The sequence below is a fragment of the Mirounga angustirostris genome, unplaced genomic scaffold (genome assembly GCF_029215605.1).
Source record: "Mirounga angustirostris isolate CCGP_5_RB_7025 unplaced genomic scaffold, mMirAng1.0.hap1 SCAF_9, whole genome shotgun sequence".
Taxonomy (NCBI): Eukaryota; Metazoa; Chordata; class Mammalia; order Carnivora; family Phocidae; genus Mirounga; species Mirounga angustirostris.
The window spans coordinates 130522467-130545381 of NW_026991717.1; the positions used below are offsets into that span (position 1 = coordinate 130522467).

General features: G+C 42.8%; 1 protein-coding gene across 2 annotated transcripts in view; it reads right to left on the minus strand.

The window, feature by feature from the left end:
• Positions 1 to 508: 508 nt before the first annotated feature.
• Positions 509 to 22915, minus strand: part of EFCAB11 (EF-hand calcium binding domain 11) — a 143221-nt gene continuing 120814 nt past the window's right edge. The window contains exon 6 of one of the 2 annotated variants that reach the window (XM_054513838.2): positions 509 to 5712. In XM_054513838.2, coding sequence (XP_054369813.1) covers positions 5691 to 5712 — 22 coding nt within the window. In that variant the 3' untranslated portion in view covers positions 509 to 5690. The remainder of the gene's footprint in view (positions 5713 to 22915) is intronic. The other variant, XM_045901393.2, reaches the window with a different exon arrangement.

Sequence of the window (22915 nt, forward strand, 5' to 3'; positions counted from 1 at the left end):
GATCCTTGGAGAATGTTGATCAAGACTGGCCAGTTACAGGAGCATGGAGAATACTAACATTACCAGATGGCTGTAGGACAGGAATCACAAAAAGGTAGTAGGAAAAATGGGCACAGATATACCACGAGAGGGCAATGTCATGGAGCCTAAAAAGAGAAGGGCCCAGGAGAAGGGACAAGTACAATGAAGTCTGGAAGGCACTGGTAGGTTTGCCTGGAGGAGATCACCTGTGAGCTCTTTGAGAGCCGTTGCCACTGGGGAACACTGGAGCTGATTATAGTGATAGGTCAAGTAGAGGCTGGGCTGTTGGGAGACAAAAGTGCTTCCTCTTTTATCTTCAACTATCTCTTGTTAGTCTCTTTAGAAGACTCTTCTCTCTGCTGCCCCAGTAAATGCTTATGTTACCTAGGACTCTGTCCTTGGCTCTATGCTTATAACAGGGTTCTCTTGGTTTCAAATAACAGAAAACAACTCCAGCTGGCTTGAGCAGAAAGATTTATTGGAAGGATACAGGGTTACCTCATAGGACCCAAAGTGTTATGACTGGGCTTTGCACACAAGCTTTAACCAGAAAGCAAGTACCATAGGGTTTCTCCAGCTTCATTCTTGTTCTCCTCTAGCTATTTCACTTTCTGCTCTCATTGCAAACCAGCTGCCTCGGTTTTCCAGGCCATGTGGTGGAAAACATGTCTGCATTTGCTCCTGAGTCATAACCACCCACTCAGCCACTCAGAGGAGCACTGCTATGTCTCACTCACTCTTCTTCTTGATGTCTCCAAAGGGAAGGGATGGAGTTGATCAACTTGCATGGATGCCCACCCTTGGGCCATTCAACTGAGGGTAGAACAACAAGGTCACACTATACAGACAGCATCATGTGGTTTGGGGATGAGGGTAGGGACTGGGACCTGGAAGTGAGAAGCTGAAGGGAAAACTTACAGGATGAGGATCTGGATTGGGCCTAGGGGAAGTGATGAGGAGAGAGTGGCATGAGCAGCTTCTCACCTCCCCTTTCTTTTTGATCTTTGCTCTGAGAGCGTGGACCCTCCTAAGCAGCAAATCCTAGGCGTGCTCTCCATCCAAACTAGGTACAATTTCTTCCAAGAAAGTGGAATGGCTGCCTGGCTTTTATCAACTTCCACTCCCTGTGACCAGCCCTCAGTACACTTGGAGTGTCCAGTGGCCATGTCTATACCCTCTAGATGAACCAGAGTTGACTGATCCAGAGGCCAACCAGAGCCTCTTTCTGGGGTCTTTGGACTTGGAACTGGACAGATCATGGGCCAACTCCTTTTTGGAACCAAGTGAGGCTGATGGTTCATATGGCACAGAGGTGGGGTCTGGAGGTACTTGCACTGCTAGTTATCTTGAAACTCAGCTGCACCACCGCCCTCCTTATGTTAGATTCCGTAAGCTAGCCCAGTATTTTCTAATAAGTTCCCTTTGCATCTAAGCTCGTTTGGGTAGATTTCTGTCATTGAGACCGAAAAAAGCCTGGACTAATCCAGGGTCAAGGGAGTTGCCCGATAGCTATTCCCAGCCTGGCCTCTTGCCTCCCACATCAACTGGAGAAAGTGAATCCTCTCTTTCTCTTGTCATGTTTCCCGGGAGAAATAACGTCCAAATGGTGACTGCAGTTCAAGGTTTTAGCATTCTGGCAATTTCTGAAGTACTGGCACTTTCTTGGTGGCTTACTCTGATTTCGATATTTAAAAAAATCTAAAATCAGTATCACTTATATAATGAGATGAAGACCAATGACTCAACTATTTAAGTTCTGATGAAAACACTTCCTGAACAAAACTCTACCCAAAGTCAGAAAGCGCTTTCCATCAGCTGGAACAATTTGTACTAAAACACACATGATACTCAAGGATACCTTGGATCCACTTTGCTTTTGAAACAATATTCATTTGTACTTCTCAATGATTTTCAAAGTTTTCTTCATTTTTGATAATGTTTAGTTTGCTGATCTTTGAATAAGATTTTTAAAACAGTCTTTTTATTTTGGAATAGCTTTAGATTTGCAGAAAAATTGTGAAGATACTACTACTTATTGTTAACTAAAGTCCATTCTTTATTAGTCCTTACCTCATGTTCTTTTTTCTATTCCAAGAACATCAAATTATATTGTTTTGTCTCCTGAGGCTCCTTTGGTTTATAATAAGTTTAAGACCTTGTTTTTATCTGCCAATAATTTGTGTTCAAGTGATGCTTGTTTAATGTTTCTATTGTACAAATGTCTATTTTTACTTGATCTTTAAATGTTTACTACTTTTAAAATTTGAATTAGATGTTTTCCTAGTGTTAACGTTACGATTTCTGAACACTTAGAGCTAAAATATTGGCACTGATACTAGCATTTATGTAAAATGCGTGCTGAGGGTCCCGTGTCACAGTTTCTGTTCCGGCACAGCAATTACCAGATCCCCCGGACCGACGGGCAAAAGACGGAGAATGTGAACGCAGACGGCTCAGGCTCTTGGTGCAAGCGGGGCTCCCCACAGCCAGGAAGCGTGCAGCAGAGGACACAGCAGAGTAGCCACACGAACCCCAGGCCCAAGCCATCTGAAAGGGCTCCGCAAATAAGTCTTTTGCCCCCAGTATCCTTCCTTACTGCATGCTGTTCTTCCTGTGTATACAGCTGGACAAGACTTACTTGTGTCAGCCCAATCTGGTTTTTTTTTAATCACGTACAGCGAGTGCCCTAGGGCCATTTTTCAATGATGATTTTGACACTGGGTCCATTATCTTAGAGAAATCTTAAGTCCTTGTTTTTCTAATGCTTTTTTGATCATTGCTTGGAACATCGTTAAGCACTCAGTACACACAGGTGCTATTATTTGTTCAAAACAAGTTGAATGCAAGAAGGAAATTGGTACCATTGGCAGGAAAAAGTGACTTCTCTCCAGGCATTAGGAACCAACGAGAATCAGGGAGCGAGCAGGTGGGATGGTGAGGACTAGTGAGTGGAGCGCCCCAGCCCACAGCGTGGGTGGGTGTGGTGGGTTGAGAGTGAAGAGGAGGGGTGGGGACCTGCCCTAGTGGCCGAGCCAGCAGCAGCCTCGCTCAGGGCTGCTAGGCCCATGGAAGACTACCTGTAATGACCACCTACCTCTAGGATTCTGCGATGCAAGTAATATCAGCATCTGAAAACCACAATGGAGAGTTTAATCACAAGTATGCAGCATAATTACATCACTAACGGAGCAGCGTTTGACATTTAAATATACATTACAATCTATTTCTCTCCCCAGAAGTTGCCAAAAGCAGTTCACAATAGTTAGGCTTCATTTTGTCCATAGTTCATGGCATATTCAAAGTCTTTAAAGCTGACAAGACCGTCTGAGTCTTGATCTACTTCCCTGGAAAGTGAAACAAGAAATTTAGTTATTTACAGGTTATTTTTGTCACACTTCTGCATCAAGAGCACTCCACAATCTTTATTTCTTTGCATGTCTATGAGTGAGAGGCACCTACTTGAAGGCAAATTTGATGCCTATTTTTTTCTTATACTGATAACGCCTATGGTGGGAAGGAAAGGAAAACATATTCATTAAAACCTACAAAAATAATATATTCAATACATTTAAAGGGATGAAGCCAAATGCACAGGTTTTTTTTTAAAAAAGCAGAAATGACGGTTTTTCTTGTCATCCTGCACATTCTTTCTGTGATGTATCAACAAATATATATGCAATACACAACAGAAATGTGTAATAAACCAACGAGAGATAAGAAAAATGTTTGGGGAATAAATAGCGATGATGGGAACAATGATTGACACCTGCACCGAGCTGCCTTGGCATTCCTTGTCTCATCGAATCTCAGCATGGTGCTGGGATGGGTCCACTTTACAGACAGAGACACTGAGCTGAAAGCGGTCCACCAACTTCACAAGATCACACTGCTGGTAAGTGGGCAGACTTGGAACGCAAATCGAGACCATGATATTCCCAAACCAACGCTCTCTAAGTACTCTACTGCACGTTGCCTCCCTACGTAAATAGACTAGTCCAAGGAGAAGGGGTTGTATTGCAATTTCACGTGGCTAACTCTAGCTCCAGAAGTCTTCACTGGCCTCGGAAGTTGTGTTAAATCCTCACAAATATCCAATCAGCTTTTCGGACTCCTAGGAAGAGCAGTGAAGATGGGAGCCTCTGGCTGGTTGGCTGAGGCTGTGGGTGGCCTCAGTTGGGTTGGCCGTGTGTGTCCTGAGAACCACTGAGACAGGAGCATTGCTCCCTCAACAGGGACAGAGAAATCGTGCCCCCTCCACATGGGTAAGATAACACATGTCAGAAGGACAAAAATCACACATTTCAACCATGACAGGAAAGGTAACGTTTATTTCAGAAGTGTGTTTGAAAGGGTAACTGATGAGCAGTGGTCACAATTCCTCTTTGGGGGGCCTTCTAAAACAATGCATTACATTCCTTATGTAGAGCTCTTGTGGTTGATGCAAATTACATTTTGTTGAAACAACAAATGGTATCAACCATGACACAGGGCTTTTGAAAGCAAAGACTGGCCCAAGTAACAGAGCCACTAATCACTGTAATAGTTTTAAAGCAGGCTTTTAAAATATTGAATTCTAAAATAAACTTTCTGAATATTTCATGCCAAAGTCTCCGAAGTCTATAATGGTTCTGGATAGTGATGGTAATTTTTCATTCTTTTGAAGTAGAGAAAATCCCTATTTCTCTGCCCCAGGGTGAAACCATGTTGCAGTGTGTTCGTAGAAAATGACTGTAGACTACAGAGGCCATTATTTTTGCTACTTCTTTTGGTAAAATATACATGATTTCATGCTATACAGGACCAAAAGCAGAATGTCAGATCTCTTCTAAGGGATTAGAAATAATCAGTATCACATGTTACTGACTACGGAATATAAACCTTCCCTTTTATTAAATTAGATAATTGAAGATTCTTAATATTGCCTATGTGTTTTTTCTGAAGGAAATGGATTAGGTAAGTGGCCTTTTTTTCTTTCCACTCTGAACTGGTATGGTTGAACTACAAATCCCAGAGGGTGGGTTAAAGAGGATAACTAGAAAAGTAATGTTTAGAATAAACTGCTTCCGAGAATATTTTCTCAGTGTGTTTGTTCACTTACTGAGATGCTGAATGTTTGTGGAAAAGGGAATCCCTTTTTCTCAGTAAATAAACTTCATTGTAATTGCATTCACTTACTTTTCTTGCTGTCTTTGCCAAAACTTCCCATCATAAAATGGGCACGGTATAACCAAGAATCGTTAAAATGGAAACATTTATTCATAAGGTTTGTAGTGGCATTTTATTCATATAGTGAATGGAGGAACATCGTGTTTATATTTAGAATGAGACGGGGTAAAATACTTTCTATCTTCTGACTTTTCCTCCTCATTATTGTGTGTGTGTGAGAGAGAGAGTGAGAGAGAGAGAGAGAGAGAGAGAGCGTGGTCTGGTCGTCTCAAGGAGGGTGAAGAGGAAATTTACATTTCAGAGCTATAATTTTAAAAGCTGAAATATATTGTTTTTCATTGCGGGCAGAGTTGCCTTGAAGAAGGAAGGTTTCACGGCACCCACACTTGAACAGCAGAGTGGTGGAAGAGCAGATGCGGCTGGTGGCTAGACGCAGTCTGCGCGGAGATGAAGACACGTCTTTAGGGACCAAGTCTCATTGTTCCCGTTTACCGCATTCCACGTCAACAGGAGTTCGCTCCGGTTCTGAAAGGAGGGCATGCTGTTCTGGTGTGACCAACACACACTGAGCACAAAATACTCCACCGCCTCTCACCCCAACTAGAAATGAATTCAAGGAGGGTGAGAACTTTCTCCTGTTTCTGGCTGTGTCCCCACCTCTCAGCCCATAGCAGACGACAAATGTTTGCAGAGTGCATGAATTTGTGGAATCAATGAATCGGAGAAACAGCTGACAACATTATGGAATATCTACCAACTCCCAGGAAGGGTTGGGGGTCGAAGAAAGAGAGTATATCATCACTGCTTTTACGGAGTCTGGAAACCAGCCAGAGAAATAATATGCACTGAAGAAGGCCCCTAGGAACCATCGCCCGGGGACCCATAAGAAATAGTCAGTTATGGTCTCCACACCCAATCGCATTTTGCAAACACAGACTAGGTGCAAGAGAGACCAAGTGAGAGAGAGGTGAGCTCTGGCAAATGAGGCTACAGAGCAGAACACGGATGGAAGGAACCACTTGAGTGTCGGGCTGAACAACACAGAGATAAATACAGAGCAGGAAATTGGAAACTGAGGCAGACGCTAGACACATCTGAGTCTAACCTGCCCTGTAGCCGAAGCCCGAGCGCTCCGACCCAGCTAAGCAGCAGCTCTTCCGCCAGACACGTGGATATAGATACAGACAAGTATAAGGGCGTCTATTTCAGAACCGGCTTTTCAAAGGAGTTAACAAAGCTCATATAGATGTAATGAGAGGAAAATAAATGCCGTTAACAACAGTAACCGCTGTCTAGAAATGTAGGTCCAGCTAAATTGAAGCCTTCCTGGTTTGCTTGTTTTTGAGATGCAAAAGGCAGACGTGGGACTGATTTGTGGAGCAGAGACTCAGCAGAGCTGAGCTGTTCTGTGTAACTCAGCACGAACAATTTAGGATCCTCGGGTGGAAGGGGATGACAAGCCAGATAAGAGAGACAATAGGAAGAAGGGGCCACGAAGAAGCAGGAGGTGGGGATACTCCATGAAGGGAAGTGGCCCCTGAGAAAGTCTGCAGGGGTGTGGTGATCAGAAGTCCTTTAATTAACGGTTATGTTTACCTTGTGTTTCAAAGGTGTCTGTGTTACTCGTTATAACCCCCCGTATCTTCACCAAGGGGTGCAACAGGCACACACTCCACTGGGGATGGTGTGTGTGTATGTGTGTGTGTTGGGGGGTGGTCCTGTGTTGACTTCGAAGCTTAAGTCTGGGTTAGGAGAGGAGTTTCACCTGAGCAGGTGCACGAGCCAGTAAGAACAGTGGGGAAGGGTTCGACGATCCATCAGCCAAATTAATGCAGAGAAATGCGAACTCAGAGTCACGGGCCTCCCAGAAACTGTAAAAAAGCTCCAGAAGTGCTTTAAAATCCTGCAGGGTGTGCAATGGGGCTTCCAGGCAACACTGTTTTAATTGTGATGCACAGGAACACCCAGGCTGACACTGGGACACATTGAGAATTTCAGGCAAGACCAGACTGTGTCCACTTAGCTAGGTTCTGACAGTTTTCTGTTAAAATATAAACATTTTCTGACTCATCCTGTAAGTGGTTATAATTATTTTCATCAGCATGAGCTTTAGCATTTGTCTGTTACATCCTGACTTGTTAAGCAAGATTCTGTTCTCTCCTTTTTGTGATGCTGTGTGGACTCCAACAGCCAGGACTAGATGGGCTGTGACCCAGAGGCTAAGTGGGCCCCACCCTGAAGGAGCCAGGGTTTCACACTGCGATTCTTTTACTAAGGGAGGCCAGAGTGTTGCTTTAATATGTTCTGAAGAGAAACATAGGGGGTTTTCTAATTTTAAAAATATATAAATAGTGACTGTTTTTCACAAGTAGTGTTTCTTGTACGAAAATATTTACACAATAACTATTTCTTGTAATCTTGAGAAAGTAGCTATTTTTTGGAAAATAGTTTTTGTAAAATAATTCAAGATTGCTGCATGGCCAGGTCTCCCAAGCCGGATTTCAGACTGGAGTACATGCTTTTGCCCACGTTACTTAAAAAAATTTTTAATAAATAATTTTTTAAAATTAAAAATGAAGGAAAGAAACAAAGAGGGAATGCTTTAATTTCATTACATTGAAACAAAGGAATATTCTCTATCAAAATGATAGAGACTATCAACGTGACATTTTTGAGTGGAAACAAGAACACAAACTAGTATGTATTATAATTACAATCTTATAAATGTCTAATTCATTTGGGCAGAACTTGAATGTGAAACGGTAAGCAGAAACTTCTCTTTTGGGTTATTTGGTCTTAGAGTATTTTTTAATATTATTGATATTTTTCAACTGAAGGAATATTTTCCTTCAGTCCAAATTTTCTAAAAAGCTGGCCTTATTTTACAATGTGTAAACCCTCAACAGCCAGAGCAGCACTGGGCTGGATGATCCTTTACTGTGGGGGTCTGTCCTGGGCGCTGCAGCATCCCTGGGCTCTATCCTCAGGGTGTCTGTGGTACCCTCCCCTCCTCGCTCCCCAGCTATGACAGCCCAAAATGTTTCCGGACATTGCCGAGTGTCCCTTGAGGGACAAAATCGTCCCTGTTTCAAAAGTACTAAGCTAGAGGAACCACAGTTGGAGGCAATTCTTTGGAACATTCCAGCTAAATCTACACTTACTACAATAATTGCTCTAAGGACTTTTTTTTGGTTAAACAGGTGATTTCAGGGGCAGCTGAGGCACACATGTTTCTTGGATGGATTATGCAGATAACTGCCCCAACGCTCTGTCTTGCTGACACCAAGGTCCTAAATGGAGCCCAGAGAAGACCGCACTCGAGAGGCAAGCTCTTGGTGTGATAACAGAGCCAGTGACAGGCACATCTGTGTTCCCAGCAAATACACTGACAGACAGCAATTGTTTTGAGTCACTGTGATCGTCACACAGGGTTTTGAAAGTTGGCGCTGTATTTGATTCACCTGCAATGTGAATGAGAAATTTAATGTGGAGGCAAAGATTTAAATTAGAAAAGTTTTCTTGGTGGAATTTTTGGGGTGGGGGAAAAAAGGAGAGAGAATCTCTTTCTCTTTGATTCTTTATGGAATAATTTAAGCTAAAGTCAAAACTGCCATCACATTAGGGACAAAGCTGTCATCCTGACTGAGCAGTGAGAATAGAAATTACCCTCCAAGCAAGGAGCTCCTGCTGGGGATGAGAGGACCCGCCAATTGAAGATGTGATGATGACAGCCTTCTCTTCTGAGGAGCCCGCTGGTTCTTTCCACTGGCGAGCTTGCCTCTTTGTTGATGAGAGTCCTGCCGGGCTCTATGGCAATCCAGTTGGTAATGTGTTTATTAATTTTACCTCCTTAAAGACACATGTTAAGAAAAGCCATTCAGACATGCAGGAAAGATAAGAGATGTGTAGACGGTTTCTGGTCTTTTCTAGGTTCCTGTGGGACTCTGGCTGTTCAGTGAGCGGTGGACTCCCCGCACACCCACCTCGTGTTTTCACCCCATCTTTTAGCCCAGTCATGGCTGGAGTACCACCCCTCGGTGCACCCCACACCAAGTAGCTCTCACTGTCTTCCTGGGACTGCTAACACCTGGGGGTGGCCCTCGCACGGATACTGCCTGGAAGTGTGAAAAAATAAGGAGTTGACACCCCATAGGCCAACCCCTGCCCAGGGAGGGAGAAGGCGTCAGTGGATGTCGGCTCTCTCCTGTCCCTCAGGCAGGCAGACAACTCTGAAGTCGTACGCTTGGCTCCCTGGAGGTTCTGGTGGGATCAAGCTCTAGTCGCTTCCAGAAGTCACAAACTTGGTTCACAGATCCTTGTACTGGCTTGCCCTCAGTCTCTGTCCTGCGCTTGCTCACGGAGGTCATTTCCCAAACAAACAACCTGCATGCGATTCCTCACCTAAAGCCCCACTTTCAGGAAGAACCCAGGCTGAGATACAGTGGAAAGTTTATTTTGAGAGATAAAGTTCTCCCAGGGCATTTCAGTTGTCATCAGCAATAACCTGTCACGTCAGATTCTCAATTCAGGTGAGGGGTATCTCACTACTTGAAATAGATCAGAGTGTTCCTCTGGAAACATTTTTAGAGCAAATGAAATATTGCCTTTAAGAAGAGCTCTGAAGTTTGAAGCTCAAGACAACTGAAATGCCAGGGGTCACCAGAAAATGATAGGAGTAGTCTTCTCTGTCTCAAACACATGTCTTATTTAATAATATTTAGTCTGTCAGCAATTACTTACTCCTTTAGCATGAGAACAAGATGTTCCTAGGGAGAAGAGAGGACTCTGGCCTTGTGGATACAGAGGTGCAGCCGTGGACTGGCCACGAGAAGGTGGTGGAATTGGGCATGCTGGATGAACCGTGAAGGATAAATGGCTGGCCAGACCAGGTCAGGAATGAAGAATGACACAAGCCAGGCAAAATTTAAGACCAGGTTCAGCTTTCTAAATGAAAGACGCAGTGGATTTTGTTGGGTCCTTCCCCAGCATCCATCCTACACCCCCTGTGCTACTTGGCAGCTGTGTGATTTGGGTGGATGGCTTGCCACTCCAAGTTCCAGGAGTGGGAGTTAACTGGCCGAAGGCAAGCACTATAATCCTCTCCCTCCTCACCACAGTGATTGGGTGCAAGGATCGACTGGCCATTTCTCCCTTGGCCGCTGCTGACTGGTAAAGAGTTGGTTCGACCATAATGAAGCCTAGGAATTCTGTTTGTGAGTTAAGGAGAAGCCCTTTCCTTGGGTAGCTGGGATGCAGAGGTGAGGCTTGGCGTTACAACTGTCCTCTTCCTACCACAAGGATGCAATCTCCACAGTTCTGTGAACCAATGGTGCATTGATCCAAAAATTTTCTGTACATGCTCGTAAATGTCAATTATCAGCCCAAGAATGGGGCTATCCACAGTGAGAGAAAGAGTCAGAAGACTAGCAGAGTGAGCTGGAGCCTAATCAAACCAGGCCTGAAGCATGCCTGAGGTCAAAATTCTTAGTCACCTGACCCAGTAAAGTCCCTGGGGTGTTCAAGGTGGTTGGAAATGGATTCCTGATACTTTCAAATTAAAGTATCCTGACATACCAGGGATCCCATCTGAAATCTTTTCTAAACCTTGCAGTATCTGGAACTTGGCAGACTTAGAATAGACACTCATAAATACAATATTTTTGAAATGATTATTCCATTTTGAAATGAACCCTAAAATAATTCAGATTTTCTTGTTAGGTGCTATCTCAAGATTCGGGATTATTCTCCACAGTTCTGCATTCTAACGAAGTTACTTTTCTTGCTGCATCCAACAAAAATCTCTATTTGCAGCGCCTTAACTGTGATTATGTGCTGAAAGAGGCTATTGATGGGACCAATATGGTTTTTTCCTTACAGAGCGACAGGATAGATTCTCCAGTCCAAGACAAAAAAGAAAAATGGATATGAAATGCAGTCACAGCTGGCAAAAGTGATTAACTATAAATAATGACTCACTTTTTCCTATTTACTAGATTTTAAAAATGGGGAGTCTTATTTAAAGCTAGAAATATTTTAAAAGGAGGAAAGAATGTAATTTCAGTATGCTTGATTATTGACTACTTGTGGGCATGTGGATAAATGCAATCAACTTACAGCCCGATGTCTCACTTCCGGCAAATAGTGTCATATTCCTTCTCTAGCAAGTGTTTTAGCAGAGCTACCAATAAATAGTGACATGATCTTTTTTCTCAGTTTGAATCCCTGGAAGAGAAATTGTGGTGTAAGAAAACAGCACAGATCCGGCAGCTTTAAGGATAAAGAACAGAAGCCAAAGTGAACGTCTTTGAACCAGTTACAGAAAAAATCTGGTTCCTATGCTTTTGGGTCACTAGCCCTTCCATTCTTGCCCCACAGCTGCTGTGTGTGACAGGTTTGCTCTGAATATGGCAGGGGGGAAGGCAGCGTGGTCTAGCAGAAATGGCCCAGGAGGAAGCTTTTGTCTCAGCTAGGCTGTGTGACCCTGGGCAAGTGTCTTAGCTGCTCTGAGGGCCAAGCTCTTCACTTGTCAAGAATGGCTGGGCTATGACTTGCCAAGATTTGATATGGCTCTAAATTTTGATGAATCTAAGCTGGATCTTAATATACAACTTAGTGTCTTTGTGCACAGAACATTTAAAAATACAACCGAACTCCTGTTAGCTATTTTTGCCTTCAAAAAGTACTTTGAATCTTTAACCCTGCAGACAGTTGTAAAGAACCATACATATATAAATGTAAATGGGGGGAAAATGATCCTGCCGTCAACAGTGTGAAATATGAATGGAGATAAAGCCATTTCTATTTCAAATATATAATCACTTCAGCTGAGATATCTAGTATCATCTTGAACTTGATTATGAGATAAAAGAAATGGGACAGAGATGGCAATCATTTAATCTCTTAAGAACAGCTATTCTGAAGAGCTTTTCACTCTCTGCTCAATAGATTTCTCGCAGGTTATGATCCGGCCAGAAAGAAAGCATAATGATGAGGAAAATTATGTTTTCAATAACACACGCTTTTACAGTACAAGTCCTTCCACAAAGGAGGCAATAAAATGAACTCTGACCACTTTAACAGATGGCGTGATGGCTCAGTGCACAGATGCGGCCTCTCTGAAAGCAACAAGTTCATATCCTTGACTGGAGGTTTAGGAATGAGCTGAACTTTCAAGTGTAATGTGGGAAAGATTATATATGCTCAGACAAGAAAGCTGAGTATTAGTGGACTCAGAGGCTTGAAGAGATGGTCCAAAAGAAAAGGCTTAATGAGCTTCGTTTTGCTAATGCAACAAACAGACTTGAAGTTGAAATATGAACCATAAACATTCAACCCGTTTATAAGTCCCTGCTAATAACATTGTTAGCCACCGTGTGATAGGAAGCTTGCTTTTTAAAATCATACTTCCTCGGAGTCAGAAGATACCAGTTGTCAAATAATGCTTATCTTCTCTAATAGTATCATGTTTTCAAGTAGAACATATATTTAATAATACATGATAGGGAAACTGGAGAGTTTTTTGTTTGCTTATTTTTTTCCTTTCTTAGGAATCTGAAGCTAAAGTTTATCTGGAAAAGTAAATGTGCCAGAGATTCAGAATATGTTTTGGAAAATACATGTGGTATCAAAATATAATATAGAGTGTCAGTAAGTAAAACAGTTTGATTAAGACCCAGCAATCAATGAGTGAGAACAACATCCAGAACATGTACATAGGAATTCACCAAAGGTCAAAAGAGGCATTTCAAATCGGTGGCTATGAAACAGGTTGGTAGGAAAAGGAGCTGGGATAATGGGTTATCCATTCTGACATGGGTGAGGTTTGATTCTGTGGCAGAGCTTGCTATATGTTCCACAAAACTTATTTCCTTCTCTTCCCGAAAACATAACTAAACCACGTTTTCCAGCCTGCCTTACAATTAGATGAAACTGGGAGTTCTGGCAATGGAATGATAATAATATAATAACAGAGAAACAAAAACTAGCCAATGCTCCATCTAATTAAAAGCACTCACATTTCAAAGGAGAGTACAGGACCTGATAGTCACCCTAGGGACTGTGACATGGCCAAATCATACTGTGTTAGTGGAGCTTCACCAGAAATCCAAGGGACTTGCTCTATATAGCTTATAGAAACATTATTTTAAAATTTTGTCAGGTCAGGTGTTTGTTTGTTTGTTTTTTTCCATTAAATGAGGATGCAGGAATTTATAAAAATTAATATTTTTAATTGCTTACACTTTAGTTTTAAATAATCCATTTAAGAAAATAAGATTTTACATCTCAGCCCATTTCCAATTGATGTGCATCACGGAGCAGGTGGGAAATCTGGCCTTAGTTCAGAATAATTATAATACATTACTTATGCTTTCATTTACAACGTGCTCCCACCATTTGAAACCTCTGGGTTCTGTGGACAATAATAAACAACATAAAAAATGAATAACATTTCATAATGAAACAATTCCTTCATATTATCAGAAGCTCTCTATTAATAAAGCCCACCTATAATCACAAAGTCACACCAAATGGAATGACCATGAGGCTTTTAATATGAGAATTTCAATCAAAAGAGATAAAGAAGGTTCACCGGGCATATGACAAGTGTTTACAAAATTATGAAATGCAGAGAATGTGAACAGGGCTAACTTAATCAAATCCTGGGCTAAGACCAAGGGACTCCAAGTGCAAGTTCAGGGGGGATATTTTAGGACCGAAACCTGGAAGTGCTTCTTCATATAACAGCTAGAAAACAGGACTTGTTTTCTATCCCTGAAATAAAAATAAAATCTCAAGGTCGGTATGGGGACGGGGAAAGACAAGGGGATGTACCCTCCTTAATGAGGTCTCACAAATCTCATGATACCCCCTCGCCCCAATCCTCTCTCCTCCTGCCCAGCACTGAGAATTATTTTCAGGTGGGTGAACACTGCTGCAAGCTGGCATGGCATTGGCCTTGATGGGTAGGTGGGCAGGGAAGAGCTTTCAGATGTTTCAGGCTGAGGACAGGAACTGGCGCATCATGAAGGGTTTCAACAGTGTGCAAATCACTAAGGGGCCCTGGGGTGCTGGCGGGGCTCTTCCTAGCATTGGGAAGAAACTGGCATCTCCCATAAATGGCCACACTAATACTGATTTCAGGGATTCAGATTACTAGCCCCATCCAGTGTGACATTTTCTGCCCATTATCTAGTCTCTCCTGCCTCCAGGCAGGACCACATCATTGATTACGGAGATTTTCAGCCACTAAAAAAGATCCTGATCATCATTAAAGACATTAAGTGTTGATCTGCGCTAAGTGAGTTAAAAGGTTCGTGCCCTTCTAGTAACAACTCAAAGAGGCTATTTCAGGATATTTATTAAACAAATTAAGTATTTACATTATGCTCAAGCACAGAGGCACAGTCACTGAGCGCGGAAGTGTGAGAAGATGAAACCAAGAGAATTTATGGTGGCAAAACTCTGCTTTTTCAGTTTCCTAGAAGTGGGGGCTGAGGACCCACCAAGTGCTTGGGAATGAGTCTGAATTGGGCAGGCATCAATGGCCTCCTGATGACCACCTGCACAAATCTTTTTAATGTAGTTGAACTAAGGTAACCAGAAGTTCACCCTGATTCCAGATGTTTTCCTTCTAGAATGTTCAAAAAGCAGCGATTAGGGATTGGAGAGACAATCTAGGAAATCTTCTTCAAAGCCTAAAGACTAAAGAAAATGGGTATATTTCTCCTACAATCCCCCCCCCCCACACAATTAAAAATTTTAATGCCATAACAATAATGGACGTGATCTAAAAAATATTTTCTTCAGCCTGTGGGGCACACTATGGCCAAGTTTTCTCAAATGCAGCAACAGTCCGTGAATACTAGATCATCTGTGTCATGATTGTTATTAGCTTTCCTCCTCCTTGGCTATAACCTTGCAGTGGGCAGAGACCAATACATCTTGTTCACTGTGCTGTTCTTACACCTGACACAGTCCCTAGCACACATTGGCTGCAAGGAATGTGTGCTGAATATACGAACATGTGAACAGGAGAGTTTGGCGATGCGAGAAAAGAATCACTCACCATTCCATGGTCTTGGACCAATTGCTATGATCATTTTGGCACTTTTCCTTCTGACTAGCATAAGAACATTTTGTATCCTGCTATTTTAAACATAATACAAACATTTCCCCCCATTGCTATAGGCTTTTTCATTTTTAATGGCTATATATGTTTTTAATCAAATGGATTTATAATGATTTACTTATTTGTTGAATTTTCAAACGCCTTTTTGCTTCTGTAAATGTGTCAATGAACACATTCAAACAAATGCTTTTTCTTTTTCTTTTTTTTTTTTTAAAGATTTTATTTATTTATTTGAGAGAGAGAGACTGAGAGAGAGAGAGCATGAAAGGGGGGAGGGTCGGAGGGAGAAGCAGACTCCTGCCGAGCAGGGAGCCCGATGCGGGACCCGATCCAGGGACTCCAGGATCATGACCTGAGCTGAAGGCAGTCGCTTAACCAACTGAGCCACCCAGGCGCCCACAAACAAATGCTTTTTCTTAGAAATAGGTTACTGAGTTCATTTAGTCATTCATGGGACACACACTAAGAGCCCACTGTGGACCAGGTGCACCAGGTTCTAAAGATGTGGGGAAGAAAGAAACAGAGTTCCTTTTAGTCTAGCCAGAGAGAATGAAGTAATTCTGTGTAAAGTAAAACCACCAGTGTGCTAAATGCTCTGAAGGAAAGAAAGAAGGTGCTACGAGATGGTGGGGTAGAGGACTGAGCGGGAAGGTCCGAGCATCGACCCTGAGGATGCAGAATGGGGCTGAGATCTGAGGGATGAGAGATAGTTGGGAGGTGCAGAAGGGCTTTCCAGGCAGAGGAAACAGCATGTGTGCAGCCTCATGGCAAGAGAGAGCAAGGTACTTTCAAGGAATGGGAAGAGCCACCATGGCCAGAGCATAGAGGGAGGCTGAGCATGGCGCCCAATGAAGCTGGAGGGTGAGGGCGATAAGACTATTCTGGAGCTGGAAAGCCAGGGGAGGGTTTTGGTCATAATCCAAGGAGCATGAGAAGCCCTGATATGCTTCAAGGAGAGGGCTAACGTGCTTAGACAGAAACTTTGAAAGCTCATCCTTACGGTAGTAGGCAGCATAATGCCCCCCCGCCGAAAGGTGTCCAATCCCCAGAACATGTGGTGATGTCACATGAGGAAGGAAAGTAGGGCTGCTGATGGAGTTAAGATTCTTGACCTTAAAATGGGCAGATTATTCCAGATAATCCAGGTAGGGGCCCTGTGTAATCTGGAGGGTCCTTAAAAGTGGAAGGAGCGTTCATCTCCCCCTCTGATTCCCCTTCATTTTTCCCTTCCTACTTTTTTTTTTTTTAACATATAATGTATTATTTGTTTCAGAGGTACAAGTCTGTGATTCAACAGTCGAACCAGGAGAGACTATGGACTCTCAGAAACAAACTGAGGGTTCTAGAGGGGAGGGCGGTGGGGGAATGGGTTACCCTGGTGATGGGTATTAAAGAGGGCACGTTCTGCATGGAGCACTGGGTGTTAAACGCAAACAATGAATCATGGATCACTACATCAAAAACTAATGATGTAATGTATGGTGATTAACATAACAAAATAAAAAAATGTTAAAAAAAAGTGGAAGGAGGGAAGTAGAAGACTCAGTAAGAGTCAGAGAGAGCTTGGAAGATGCTAAGCTACTGGCTATGAAAATGGAGGAAGGTGCTATGAGCCAAGGAATGTAGGTAGCCTCCTGAAGCTCTGGAAGGGCGAGGAAATAGATTTGTCCCTAGAGCCTCCAGAAGTAAGGCAGCCCTGCTGACACCTTGATTTCCAGCCAGCAAGGGCCACTTTGGACTTCCAACCTCCAGAACTAAAAGGCAATATACGTGTGTGTTAAGTCACTAAGTCAGCAGTACATCGTGACAGTGGCCACGGGAAATTAACACAAGAGGGGAAGGCGTTGAGTTTGGTTTTGGATATTTAAGTTTTGCATGTCCATGATGTGAAGAATACAGATGTTTGGAAGTATTCGCCTGTTTAGCCACTCACCTAACAAGCTGTATGATCTTTAAATAATTTAATATACCATTCACGACCTCACTTTTATCATCTATGAAAAGAAAACATATTTAAGGTTGGTTCCAGTTCTAAATCTCGGAGTTTATAAGTGTGGAAAGAAACAAATATGCTTTTCACTTAAGATTCCTGTCAGTACTTGGCAATCACTGGGGAAAAGCGATATCAAAAAGAGTGGACCTAAACTGAAGGGGGATAAGATTCCACTTTTTAAAAAGTACCCGAAATATAAAATAATCTGGAAATACCTTAATAAGAAATGTGTTGAATTTGTATAAAGAAAAATACAAAATTCCACTGAGACATACAAAAGGATATTTAAAAATGTGGAGGGGCAGCCATATGTGTATTCCTGGTTGGAAAGACTAAATGTTGTAAAGATGCCAAATTCCTCCCAATTAATTTATAGGTTGAATGCAATTTTCATCAAAACCCCAAAGGGAGGTTTTTGGAACTCCACAAAAATAATTCTACCATTCATCTGGAAAATAAACAGGCAGGAAGAGCTGAGAACACTTTGAAAACAAGAAATACTAAGTCTAAGAACATATTATAAGAATTGGGGGGGAAAAAGGTGTGTCTTCTGTGTAAGGAGACCAGGGAATAGAACAGCTCACAGCCTGGAGAGGTCTGTGTATGTGTGTAAAAAAAACTCAGTACAGAATAAGATAATAAAGGCACCATATATAAATAGGGACTATTTAATAAAAGATAATGGAAAAACTGGATATTTGGAAACAAAAATGTTTAGATCATCATGTGAATTCTAAATACATGAAAGTGGCAGATAGTCTGAAAATTCAAACCACAGATTCAAACCGACAAAAATGGAAGTGAATATTAACCTGGTCTCAAGATGAGGAAAACTTTCTTAGTATAAAAGTAAATGGAAGAAATTGTGAAGGAAAAGATCACAGATCTAAATATATGAAAACTTAAAATTTCTGTACTTCAAAAACCATAAAAATAAAACTGGAAAAATAGTTGTAATAAAAATAGAAACATAAATGTTTTCACTAAAGAAGAAAAAATGAGCAAATGACATATTGATAGATAATTCACAAAAGAAGGAATAGAAAGAATGGATAAACGTGTGAAAATGTTTAATACTACAATCAGTGAAAAAAAAAAACCCACAAAAAATGAGATACTATTGTCACCTGTTAGACCAGCAAAGATGTGAAAAGTAAGTAACATTTGGTCATTGCTGAGCACATGGCGAGAGGGGCATATGCTGCTGGAGGGACTGTCATTTGTTAATTAGGCAATGCGGTTAAGAAGAATCAAGAGTTGTAAAAATGACAAAATAAGCTCATACGCCCTATTATGGTATGCCCCACATCCAGGAACCTCGCCTAAGGAAATAACAAAAGTGCAGACAAATACAGTCATTGTAGATGTCTTTATTTTTTTAATTTTTAAAGATTTTATTTATTATTTATTTGACAGAGAGAGACAGTGAGAGAGGGAACACAAGCAGGGGGAGTGGGAGAGGGAGAAGCAGGCTTCCCACCCAGCAGGGAGTCCAATGCGGAGCTCGATCCCAGGATCCTGGGATCATGACCTGAGCCGAAGGCAGACACTTAATGACTGAGCCACCCAGGTGTCCCCTGTAGACGTCTTTAAAAAGTGAAAATAGCAAAATGATCGAAAAGCAAAGATGTAAAAACAAAAACAAACTCTCACTTGAACAACAAAACCCCGGAGAGCAACAGGAAAGAATAAACACCAAAGTGTTAACAATGATGATCTTCGTTCTCTAGTTCCCGAACAGTCCACGAGCCGCCTGTGTTCCTTTTGCACCCGCGTGCCCCGCGAAGCCCAGGCCCGCACACCCTGGCACACGCGCGTGTGCGCACAGGGCAAAACGCCCGCGCCCTCGGCCCACGCGCCACGGCCTCTTCCCTGTTCTGCCAGCTGCTATGGCATTGAGTCGACAGCTAAGGGAAAATTCATGTTTGATAAAATCATCCCGAGGGCGATGGCCAACAAAGGCAAAAACATTTAGCACTTCGAGGGCTTCCATAGTATGAGTTTGTAAGAAAGGAATGAAAGGAGAGACGCTACGGACAGCACCGCGAAAGGGGCGCGTGTGGCCGCATCCGCGGCGCCGGCTGCGCGCACATTCCTCCGTGCTCTTTCTGGGACTGCGCGGTCTGGCTATTCGGCTCACTTGACACTCTTTAATAATAAATATATCCCCGTATGGAAGTTTTACTGAACACAGCTCCCAGGGGGAAGAGAAAACAAAACAGAACCCTTTTCTTAGTTCGATCCAAACCGCAGGGATAAAACCGCTCAACTTCGTGCTTGGTGTTACAATCTCCGGAGCGCGGGCCTGAACAAACATCCCGAGATGGGAACTTTCCTTGGCCGCCGTGGCTTCTCTGCACCGCCCCCCCCCCCCCCCGCCCCTTGCCGCGCCCCTGAAGTGAGCTGTCTTGAGGGCTTCGGGGCTGCCACCCTTGAGTCTCACATACTCTGGAACACGGGAAAAACGGCCACTCTCACTTGCCCACCAAGCTTCCAGATTCCCACTCTGCCCTGAGCAACAGCATGTAGTCATTTTTTCCTTTTTAATGGACTTTGGAAATCCCCCAACCTACCTTTTTCTTTTTACAGATGAGAAAATTAAGGCTCAGAAGCATAAAGCAACTTTCCTAAAGTTATATATCCAGCTGGCGCCAAAACCAGGATAGACCACCAGGTCGGTCTCTTGATGGACAGCAGGGTTCTACACCCAGCTAATAATAATTCTGGGCTTTCGCGGATCATGAGCACCTTTGTCAAAAATCCACAGAGGTCCGATTTTACGTGGAAAGAAAAGCCAAGTTGCAGAATACCACCAGCTCAAGAGTTGTGTACACAATGCATGTAGTACTAGGAACAAGACCTCAGGACTGCTCCTTTCCAACTCGTTCTGGGTTTCTGTGGGGATGTGGGATGAACTCTGGGACCAGGATCACTGTGCTGTGCCATCAGTCCAGAGCTTTTCACAGCCATGCAGAATTCCGGGCTGCGTAAGCCGGGGACCTGGAATGCCCTAATCGTGACTTCCCAGCCAGATCTGCTCCCCGGATCTCTGCAGAATAATAGCACGGAGGTCATTCCAATAATTTGGGGGTGGGAAAAGAGAATAGAGAAATGTTTCAAAATATTAGTGCTTAAAAATTAGGCAGTAAAGTGTACGTTTGAAAATTTTCCATTAAAGTTCTTAATTAGGTTTTTCTCCCACAGATGCTGGGCTGTGCTTAAGAAAAGAGCCCTTAGCAAAACTTGAGTTTAGTAGAAGCACTGGTATGAAAATTAGAGGAATTTCATTACGAAATCCTTTTTAATTAATACTACATGGATAGCTGTAAGCTTGGGTTTTGAGCAATGGCGAAGAAATAAACTATTAGAGGAGAGTGAGTACCCCCTGAACATCCTGAAGATTAGAGTTTTGACTGATTTGATAGAGCACCTAACTGAAAAAATAAAAATCAATGAGCATAAAGAGGAAAGTCGAAGGAGCAGACTGGAGACGCTGAGACAAGGAGAGAACATGAAGTCTATAGGGGCCTTAGCAACAAGAAAAATGAGTGCTCAAGTCTCTGTGAAAAGATAATTTTGGAAAATTTAGAGCAAATGATGAAAAATTTGTGAACCAAGAAAGAAATGTGTTCTTTTTATAATATAGTAAATTCACCCCTCGCATACTTTGCGGGCATTCATAATTATAGTTGGCCCTTGAAACAACATGGGTTTGAACTACGAGAGTCTATTTATATGCAGTCGTTTTGTTGTTGTTGTTGTTGTTGTTGTTGTTTTCAGAGTTGACAGCAAAAGGCACAAGGCATATATTTATGAATGCCCACCCCAATCTCCATGGAACCCAGCTGAAGGTGACTGGTACAGAGTTCTCCCTTGCTGCCCTCTGAGTATCTGGCGAGGCCCATGGAGGCCATCAGCAGCCCACTGGGGGCCCTAAGAATGAGCAGGGTTGCAGGTTGCCCCATGTGTGCACAGGGTGCTTAGATCCAGCACCCAGGACTGGCAGGCAGGAGGCCAGGCTGAACCAGAGGGAGGTCCCAGAGTGCGGGAAGCCCCGGGCCCCAGGCATCTCCACCCCCGGAGTCCTCTGCGTGCTGGCCATCCCAGTTGCATTTGGGGGGCTGCGGGCCTTGGGCCACTCCGGGGAGGAACAGACCCCTCCCTGTGGGGGCCCCCTCTGCCCAGGCGCCTCCTGGAGGCCGGGCACTCGAGTATGCACACAGCTGCAGATGGCTATAAGCCCACGGCAAACCTCCAAGCAGATGAGGCAGCTGTACCGCTGCCTCTGCTGAGTCAGGGCCCACCAGGCTGCAGAACATTACCGTCCCCCCCGGCCAGGGCCACTGCTGTCACTGCCCCTGGCCCAGCCTGGCCTGACTGGACACAGATTTTCTTCAATAAATAGAGATACAGTACTGTAAAAGTATTTTCTCTTCCTTCTGATTTTCTTAACGACATTTTCTTTTTTCTAGCGTAGTTGTAAGGATACAGTATATAATACATATCCAAATCATGTGTTAATCGACTCTTTGTGTTAGGGGTAAGCCTTCTGGTCAACAGTATGCTATCGTAGCTACGTTTTAGGGAGTCAAAAGTTATATCCAGATTTTCAGCTGCAAGGGAGTTGGTGCCCCTAACCTCCATGTTGTTATGGGGTCAACTGTATTTGTATATTAGAAGGCTTAAACGGGGATTTTATAAAATATAATGTACATTCTTGATTTTTAATTTCAGAAAACTAAGCAAAACAAAGACTTTAAAATAAAAAGCCATTATTGTTCTTAATGGAGAAACATATTAGTGTCCTGTTTCCCAAAAGCAAAGTCAAAACAAAGATACTCTTTCTCCGACAGGCTATTTAATAAATTATTAGAGAGTCTTGTCATACTGATAAGGCAGGAAAACAAGTAAGAAAAATTCATAAGAAAGGAACATCACTGGGTTGCTCAGTCGGTTAAGTGTCTGACTTGATTTTGGCTCAGTCATGATCTCAGGGTCTTGGTATCAAGCCCTGCGTCAAGCCCTGCATCAGACTCTGCGGTGGGCCTGGAGCCTGCCTGGGATTCTCTCCCTCTCCCTCTACCCTTTCCCCTCTAAAAGAAAAAAAAAAAAAAAAAAAGGAACATTACTAATTGCTGAAGTCATGACTATATAAACTCAGGAGCCTGAAAGAAATCTAAGAATTTTAGAAACAAAATAATTCAAGAATATTTATCATATAAAACCTACTCCAAAATAACAGTAGCATTCCTTTTTAGCAATAACAGCTATTAAATTTTTGTTTCAATAATCTATTTCCTGGGGCACCTGGGTGGCTCAGTCGGTTAACCTGCTGGTTTAGGTCATTTCGGCTCAGGTCATGTCCTCGGGTTCCTGAGATTGAGCCCCTGCATTGGGATCCAAGCTCAGTGGGGAGTCTGCTTGAGGATTCTTTCTCTCTCTCCTCTCCCACTTCCCAGGCTCATCTGAGCATGTACTCTCTCTCTCTCAAATAAATAAATAAATCTTTAAAAAACATAAATTTCCCTTATAACAAGGGCAAAACATATCTGTACTTAACACACATTTATTGAGTACTTACTTGGTAACTAACCTAAGGTGGGATA